We start from the raw sequence: 9444 nt of genomic DNA, 5'->3' as shown, positions 1-9444 counted from the left end.
CAAGTTCCCTGCTGGGACGTGCTCTGCTTCCCCACCCACCACTGCCTGTGGCCCCTCTAGGACTCCAGTCCAGCCGGCCACACTCTGCGGAGCGAAGTGCCTGGGTGGGGAGGCCCCAACCCGAGTGTCCCTGGTCTGGGCCATGGTGGGGGGTGGGGTGCAGGCGGGGCAGAGCTCTGGGGCTGGAGCATCTCAGGAGGGGGTTCAGTCTCCCCAGAGAGGCGGCTCCCCACAGGCACCCTCCCCAAACACCTTGGACATGGGCGCCTGGGGTAGGCCGGGCGCATAAAGTGTGGGGGTGGCTGGAAGCCAGGCTCAGAGTCAGGGTTCAGACATGAGAAGTTGGGGCGGCCCCCTCCGAGCCCCAGCAACACAGCCCCTCTCTCCCCGCACCAGTGACAGGTGTCGTATGCCCTCGGCCACATGGACCCCCTGAGGCGGTCGCCCTCCCCTTGCTCATCCTCGAGACCCTCCAGCCCCAGGACCCCGCCCTGTGAGATGTTTGGTCGCGTGGGCATCGAGGCCGTGCTGGACCAGATGAAGATCAAAGCCATGAAGATGGGCTTTGAGTTCAACATCATGGTGGTGGGTGAGTGAGAGGCAGGGGCCGCGGCGGACAGACCGACGGGCGCCACACGGGCCTGGGCCCGTTCCCCACCTGCCACAGCCTCAGCCTCCCCATCTGATAAGTGGGCCTGATAGCAGCACCTCGTGGGGCTGTTGTAAGGGAAAATCATTAAAAGACAAAACCCAGCCGCGCGAGGTGGCTCACGCCTGTAATCCCAGCACTCTGGGAGGCCGAGGTGGGAGGATCCCTCGAGGCCAGGAGTTCAAAACCAGCCTGAGCACGATCAAAACCTGGTGTCTACAAAAAATAGAAAAACGAGCCAGGCATGGTGATATGTGCCTGTAGTCCCAGCTACTCAGGAGGCTGAGGCAGGAGCATCACTTGGGCCCAGGAGCCCGAGTCTGCAGGGAGCCATGATGAGCCCACTGCAGTCTAGCCAGGGCAGCAGAGCAAGATTCTATCTCAAAAAAGAAAAAAACAAAACAAAACAAAAAAAAAACCCATAAAACCTCAACCAAACCCACATGGAGCAATAACAGGGGCGAGGCACTGGCCATTCGGCCCCTTCCACCCTCTGTGCCTGACCTTGGGCATGTTCCCTGAACTCTCTCTGCCTCGGTTTGCTCATCTGACTTGGCACAGTGCCTGGTGTTTAGTTGGTTCTCCACGGGTCAGTTTACCCAGAACGGCATTTTTATGTACGCAAAAGTAATGGAGTGGGTCAGAACTACACTTTTAGCAAAATTATGTAAAATGGAATATAAAATATTTGTGTGTATTATAAGGGTATTATTCTAAGGCAGCTCTGGAGAACAGAAATTTAATTTGAGCCACACATGTAATTTTAAGTTTCCTAGTAACCACCTTTTTAAAAAAGTAAAAAGAAGCAGGTGGAAATTAATTTTAATAAATTTCAGTTATATACACAAAGGTGCGTGCCAAGTTGTGATGAGGGATGTTTCCTACTGCGGGGTGTGGTCCATAGAATTTGAGAAGCGCCAGGAGAACAAACAGTGTGCAGTTACTCTCAACCTGGACACAACTCTCCAAGCAGTGCTGGGTGAAAGAAGCCAGACACTAGGGAGTTCATGCCGCATGATCCTGGTCATGCCAAAGGCAGGCACAACTGCTCTGCAGTGACACAAGTCGGGCGAGCGGCTGGCTTTGGGGTCTCGGTGGGTCCTTACTGAGAGGGGATGAGAGGGATCTCGTATAATGTACGGTCCTGTTCCTCAATCTGGTGCCGCTTACACACCTGTGTTTAGTGTGTAAAACTGCCGTGAAATGCCCATCAATGGGTGAACGGATATTCCAGCCAGGGTGTACCCACGCAGTGGGAGATTACGCAGCCATGAGAAAGCATGAAGACTGACGCATGCTGCAGCATGGATGACCCCTGGAAACATCATGCTCAGTGAGAGAAGCCAGACGCAAAAGGGCACGTATCGTATGGTTCCATTTATATGAAATGTCCAGAATTGGCCAATCCAGAGACAGAATGCAGATCAGCGGTTACCAGGGGCGGAGGGAGGTGCAATGGGATGAGTGCTTAATGGGGACGGGTGTCCCTTTGGGGTGATGAAAATGCCTTAGAACTAGACAGAGGTGATGGTTGCCCAACACCGTGAATGTACTAAATGCCACTTTACTGTGCACTTTGAAATGGTTAATGGTTAATTTTTCATTGTATGAATTTTACCTTGGTAAAAATATGGAAGGGAAGCGTTGAGCTGCACCCTTATGATGGGTCTATATTTATGTTATACTTAGAAAACAGTTTGCTTTCTAAAAAATTGTAGTTATTTAAGAGTTTGGGAAACACTGCCTAAAATGTCCACTCTGACCACTGTCACCTGGCTGTAACTCCCAGGGCAGAGCGGGCTGGGCAAGTCCACGATGATGAACACCCTGTTCAAGTCCAAAGTGTGGAAGACGACCCTGCCAGGCTCGGTGGTGCCCATACCCCAGACGCTGCAGCTGCACTCGGTGACCCACGGTGAGTGAGCCCCCACCCGCACCCGCACCCCGTCCCCACCCCACCCAGGTCCAATCGTCCCCTCCACTCTTCCTCCACAGTCATCGAGGAGAAGGGCGTGAAGCTGAAGTTGACGGTGACTGACACGCCCGGCTTTGGGGACCAGATCAACAATGACAGGTGGTAGGTCCTTGGGAGGGGGGCCACACTCCGGCTTCCTCCATCCTGCCCGACCCTCACCTCTCCGACCTCTGGGAACTGTCCCAGCCCCAGAGAAGCCTGGCTGTGTCATCTTTGACCCTGAGTTTCCTCGTGTGTATAAGGGGTGTTCTCAACTCTCCCTCCAGGGCTGAAGGGAGCTGAGGGTGGAAAGGTCTTAGCTTGCCACCGGGCACACAGTAAATGCTCCGTAAAGGACATGGTGTAGCAGGGGGTTAGAAGCCCACACTCCAGGGTCAGCACCCCTGTGTTAGGCCGCTTTCCAGCTGCATAAGCAGGCACAGGTCACAGAAGGTCTCAGAGCCTCGGTTTCCCTCATCATAACTTGGGGATGAGGCCACCCACCTCGCAGAGTGGTTCCGGGCTCTCGGTGAGAGCAGCTGGTACAACACACATGGACACACTCGGCATTGGCTGCAGAATCTGTGGGCCCCAACACAATGACATTGCACTTGGTCAGAAGTTATTAAAGCCAGGCGAAGTGGCAGGCACCTGTAATCCGGGCATTTTGGGAGGCCGAGGCAGGAAGATCGCTTGAGGTCAGGAGTTCATGACCAGCTTGGGGAACATAACAAGACTCTAACTCTAAAAAACAAAATTTCTTAAAAATGAGCCAAGTGTGGTGGTGTGTGTCCATAGTCCTAGCTACTTGGGAGGCTGGGGCAGGAGGATCTCTTGAGCCCAGGAGTTCGAGGCTACAGTGAGCCTTGATCACATCACTGCACTCCAGCCTGGGCAACAGAGCGAGACTCTGTCTCTAAAACAAACAAAGAAAAACAATACAATAAAAAATAATACAAATAAAAAATACAGTATAACAACTATTTACATAGAATTTATATTGCATTAGGTATTATAGGTACTGTAAACTAGAGAAGATTTAAAGTATATATAGGAGGATGTGTGTGGGTTATACGCAAATAGCTCGCCGCTTTATATGAGGGTTTTGAACATCCTTAGATTTGGGTGCCCTCGGGGGCTCCTGGACCCAGTGCCCCTCAGATACAGAGGGATGACTGTACTACGTGCCGAGCTCTGTTCTGGACACGGGGACACGGCAACGCACAGAGCTGGCAATCGCCGTTGCCCACGTGGATTTTACCTTGGTGGGGGTGGCGGGGGGCAGACGAGAACAAGATCCATCACTCACAGGTGGGAGAACCCAGCAGGGATCATCCAAGCAGGACACTTGTGAGAGTGATGGGGTGCTGCTGATGACACTGGCGACACAGGGGGAGCCAGGATGGTCGTAGACAGACCAAACGGTCAGGCACCTCGGAACATAGTCTATTAAATGGTGCAAAGTGCCGATGGGGACAAACAGGGCAGGGGAGACAACGCGGAGCCCCAGGGACTGCAATGGTAAGTGGTGATGGAGAAAGACTTCACCAACAAGGTGACGCTTGGGCACAGACCTCCAGGAGACGCAGGGATGAGGCACTCGGCGTGCGGGAGCACAGTCCAGGCGGGGCAACACCACCTGCAAAAGCCCTGGGGTGGGCAGAGAGAAGCAGAGAGGGAGAGGGCAGCAAGGAAGCGGGGTGGCGTGGCGTGGGGCCTTGTAGGACCAAAGACCGACTTAGGCTGTTCTTTGGCCACTGGAGACCAAGCAGAAGAGAGAAGCGATCTGACGTGTGAAAGGGTCTGTTTGGCTGCTGTGTTGACAACAGCCCAGGGAGGGAGGGACTCAGGCAGAGGAGTCCCCGCCACAATCAGGAGACAGTCTGCCATTTACCTCGCTTATGCTCACTCCGCCCTTACAAAGTAGGTGCTCTTGCTGCCCCGTTGTACGGGCAAGGAAGCCAAGGCCTGGGCTCCAGGCGGCAAGGGGTCTCTCTATGTCTCTCTGATGATTTGGGGAGGTGGGGGGAGGGTGACAGGGTGACCAAGGGGTCCCAGGCAAACCGGGATGATCGGTCACCCTAAGGTCGACCACCCTGAGGACCCCGGGAGGCGGGATATGGCTCCAGGCATGGTTCTGAGGGGAGCGTCCGTGTCCCGCCCCAGCTGGGACCCCATCCTGGGCTACATCAATGAACAGTACGAGCGCTACCTGCAGGAGGAGCTCCTCATCACCCGCCAGCGCCACATCCCAGACACCCGGGTGCACTGCTGCGTGTACTTCGTGCCACCCACCGGGCACTGGTGAGCTGGCCAGACGGACCAGGGGAGGGCCACCTGCACAGGGCAGAGAGGAGGAGGAGGGGTCCCCAGTGTGGGCTGTAGGCTGGCTCCCCCCTCACTCCTCACTCACCACCCCTGCCCCGCCCGGGCAGCCTGCGGCCCCTGGACATTGAGTGCCTGCAGCGGCTGTGCCGGACTGTGAATGTGGTTCCTGTCATCGCCCGTGCCGACAGCCTGACCATTGAGGAGCGAGAGGCCTTCAGGCGCAGGGTGATCTGGGTGCCTGGGGCAGGGCTGGGGTCAGTGTGACAGAGGGCAGAGTGGGCAGGGTGTGCTGAGGCCACCTGTATGTGATTCCCCAGATCCAGCAGAACATGAGGGCTCACTGCATCGACGTGTACCCTCAGAAGTGCTTTGACGAGGACATTAACGACAAGATCCTCAACAGTAAGATACGGGTGAGAGGCCGTGGGGGCAGGAGGCTGGCGGGGCCGGGCCTGGGTGATTTTCTTCCCACTCATCTTTTCCCTCTGAAGACTCGTCTCCCTCCGCGACGCGGGGACACGTGCCTGTATTTCTAGCAGGCATGAATCTCCATCCATCCGCAGACTCAAGGTGTGCAGGAAATAGCTCGCACTGACAACCCACGGGATGTGAGAAAACGTTTGCACGTCACGTCTCTAGTAAGGGGCTTGTACCCTGAATATATAAAGACCTCGCACAACTCAACGGTAAAAGACAACCCAGTTTTAAAGTGAGCAAAAGATCTGAATAGACATATCCCCAAAGAAATTGATATACAAACACCATGGATATGCAAATGGCCGACAAGCACACGAAAGGACGTGCACTCGTCATCCGTCATCAGGAAAATGCAAATCATGACCACAGTGAGACACGACGTCACACCCCCTAGGGTGGCCATAATCAAAAACACCAGTGTTGCTGAAGATGTGAGGGAATCGGGCTCCTCACACACTGCTGGTGGGAATGGAAAATGGTGCAGCCACTTTGGAAAATAGTCTGGCAGTTTCTTAAATGGTTAAATGTCCAGTTACCATGGGATCCAGCAACTAAACTCCTAGGTATATACATACCCAAGAGAAATGAAAACATACATCCCCATGAAAACTTGCACAAGAATATTCACCATAGCCAAGAAGTGAAAGCACCTCAGACATTCATCAGCTGACGAACAGACAAACCCCGTGTAGTCTATCCGCACGATGCCTATTACCCAGCCATAAAACGGTCCAGAAGCGCTGACACCGGCTGCAACCCTGAAAACACCGCTCTGAGTGAAAGAAGTCAGGCCCAGAAGGTCACATGTTGCATGGCTCCATTTCTATGAAACACCCAGAACGGGCACATCGAGAGACAGGAAGGAGATCTGCGGTAGCTGGGGGGTGAGGGGAGGCAGAAGTGGGGAGTGATTGCTAAATACGTGTGGGGTTTCCTTTTGGGAGGATGAAAATGTTCTGGGACGAGATCGTGAGGATGGTTGCGTAACCTTGTGATTATACTAAAAACCATGGAAATACACTTTAAAAGGGTGATTTTTTTCAGTATGCCAATTATACCTCCATAAAGATGTTTGAAAGACAGGGAGAGAAAGGAAGAGCTCCCATGTTCATTTTCTCTGAGTCGACTGAAGCTCTCTAAGCCCCCAGCCTGCCATCCATGTGGTACGGTCACTGTCAGTCCACCTGGATCCTGCAAAGCACCTGGCTGAGCCTGGGGTTCATCACCCACAGACCCCAGGCCTCAACCCCCTCGCCCAGGGACTCCGCTGATCTACACAGTGCTTTTGCCAGGGCTAGAAAAAGGCAGCACTTCCTTTACATACGGAGGCCTGCATGTGATTTCAGCCCCACACAGCCCCGTGGCCATTTGTCTTTGTGCCGTGCACGAACCACACATCTGTACGCAGACGCCCTGCTTCCCATCTGGGACTCAATACCTCTTATTCTCCCTTCTTTCCCCGCCCCACTGCAGCAATGAACATGATTTCCAGTGAAACACTCACAGAGCCTTGACCTCCACCAGCTTCTGCTTTCTGTCCTAAGGCAGGCAGACATAGCAGCCTGGCCACAGCTGGGGCAGAGCTTGGGAAAATACAAGAACATTCTCAAATTAACATCTCGGTAACTCCTCCAGACACGAGGCGTCCATTGAGGGCTGGGCACACAGTTGTCATTGTTAATGTCAATATCATTCCTCATCACAAAATGAACTCCTAGAAATAAAAAAAAAACCCGAAGCAAAAAATTCAAAGTTAAAAAGTCCAAATTCCAACTCCGGCCAAGAACCAAAAAAAAAACAAAAGTCAAAAAAAGGGTTCCCAAACCTTTCCCCCAAAAAAGAAAAGGTTAAGAACTCAAACCAACCGCCCCCCGCCGCAAATAACCAACCCCGCCAATGGGCCTTGAAAGGGGCCAAAGACGAGAGTACACGAATGAGCTGTGTGCCCATAAAACTTCACACGGGAAAACGGGCACGGGGCTGAATGCGGCCCGTGAGCCACAGGTTTCCAAGCCTTGGGTTACAAAGTTATCTCCTTTAACCCTCATGATAACCTCCGAAGGTGATTACTGTTTTGTTTCACCGGTAAGGGATTTGACGTAAACGAGATGTTGTCGTTCGTGTGGTTATTAGTAATGATACAGTTTGCAGGGATTACTCTGCTAACCCTTGCCTAGGCTAAGCCCTTCCCAGGCACCCACAGCCCTGTCGGTCTGTCCGTGTTACCGTTGCACAGGTGGGGCAATGGGGCACAAGGACTTTGTGTCCTTGGCCTCATTACAAACCTTGTGCTCCTTCTACTACGTTCCTGCCTGAAAAGCACAGTGCCCCGCTCCTGCCTCGGAGCCTTCTCTTCCACCTCCCCAGCGGGCCAATCCTCCCGTCCGCTCTCCTCCCACAGGACCGGATCCCCTTTGCCGTGGTGGGGGCCGACAGAGAGCACCTGGTGGACGGGAGATGCGTCCTGGGCCGCAAGACCAAGTGGGGTATCATTGAAGGTCAGAGCAGGGGCCGTGGGGAAGGTGCGGGGGAGGGCGTGGTGGAAACCGGGGCGTGCCGGGTGCTTTGGCAGCCTTAGTACTCATCACAGGGCCCACAGACCTGGAAAAAGTCTCTCATTCCAGCCGGGAGGCCTTGGGCAAAGTGCCTGACTCTCTGGGCCTCAGTTTCCACATAGTAAAATGGGCATCAAGGTAACATCAACCTCAAAGGGTGGTTGGAGCGGGCGGAGCCACCGCTGTGCACAACACTCTGCACCCAAAGGCACCCTGTTGGCTGGCCAGGACTCCTTGTGGGCCACTCGTGTGCCGGGCACCTATGTGCAACTCCAGAGGGCACACAGTGGCAGCAGGAATGACAGGCTGACAGGATAGTGACAGATGGGAGACACACAGTGAAGGGGGCTGCCTTAGGGAAGGCCTTGCTAGGGAGGGGCTGGACCGTGAGGGAGGGGGCAGCTGTCCCAAGTCCCCCCTGTGTTGTTACAATCATTGGAAATACAATATAGCATCATCTATGGTATAACGTACAGTCGTCCCTCGGTACCCGAAAGGGACTGGCTCCGTGACCCCCGGGGATACCAAAATCTGCAGATGCTCAAGTCCTGCAGTCCGCACCGCGGAACTGCGACACGGAGGCCGGCTGTGCATAATATTTAATACAATGCTCGCTGGATCCACTGATTAACACTATTTGTAGGAGCTGCTTGTACCAGGCTCTGGGCACACACCCATGAATGAATAAACCAACCAACCAACAAAGGGGAGGTGGGATAAGACAGAGAAATGTGGGGAGAGGGCAGAGGGAAAGTGCTCAGGTGGTGCCGTAGCATGCAGCAGGCGCCTACTCAGTGCTCACCGCGTGTCTTGCAGTGGAGAACATGGCGCACTGCGAGTTTCCTCTCCTGAGAGATCTTCTCATCCGGTGAGGGTGTGGGGAGCCCGCGGCTGGGGGCCGGGCCCGGGGACGCCGTGGTCGGGGCTGACCGCCTGCTGCCCCCCAGCTCCCACCTGCAAGACCTGAAGGACGTCACCCACAACGTCCACTACGAGAACTACCGCGTCATCAGACTCAACGAGAGCCACCTGCTGCCCCGAGGGCCTGGCTGGGTGAACCTGGCCCCGGCCTCCCCCGGGCAGCTGACCACCCCCGGGCCCTCGAAGACCTGCAGGCGGGCCCGCGAGGACCCGGAGGACGGATTCTGATCACCGGGGCCCCGCCACACACACACCCGTGCACCAGAGCAGCTATTAAAGGCGGACATTGCTTTTTATGAAAAGCTGTGCTTTTAAGACGAAAGGTGTTTTGTAAATGACTTCTTTGAGCTACCGGCAAATAACAGCTTCTTTTTTAAGTAATAACGTGAGACCCAGGGCCCTAGGGACTCTTTTTTTTTTTTCCCTGAGACAGGGTCTCGCTCTGTCGCCCAGGCTGGAGTGCAGTGGTGCAATCACAGCTCACTGCAACCCCAAACTCCTGGGCTCGGGGAATCCTCTTGCCTTGGCCTCCCGAGTAGCTGGGACTGTAGGCTCATGCC

The 9444-nt window shown here is 54.5% G+C and overlaps 1 protein-coding gene across 1 annotated transcript; it reads left to right on the top strand.

The window, feature by feature from the left end:
* The first annotated feature begins 423 nt into the window (after positions 1 to 423).
* SEPT12 (septin 12) lies at positions 424 to 9112 on the top strand. The gene is made up of 9 exons (XM_012647533.1): positions 424 to 589; positions 2439 to 2564; positions 2645 to 2726; positions 4770 to 4907; positions 5039 to 5156; positions 5249 to 5344; positions 7810 to 7906; positions 8780 to 8831; positions 8911 to 9112. Exons 1-9 carry the CDS (start codon positions 424 to 426, stop codon positions 9110 to 9112), a joined length of 1077 nt encoding a protein of 358 aa, XP_012502987.1.
* Positions 9113 to 9444: the final 332 nt, after the last annotated feature.

The sequence above is a fragment of the Propithecus coquereli genome, unplaced genomic scaffold (assembly GCF_000956105.1).
Source record: "Propithecus coquereli isolate 6110/MARCELLA unplaced genomic scaffold, Pcoq_1.0 Scaffold27, whole genome shotgun sequence".
NCBI classification, from domain to species: domain Eukaryota; kingdom Metazoa; phylum Chordata; class Mammalia; order Primates; family Indriidae; genus Propithecus; species Propithecus coquereli.
This window is presented reverse-complemented; position numbering and strand designations above follow the sequence as displayed.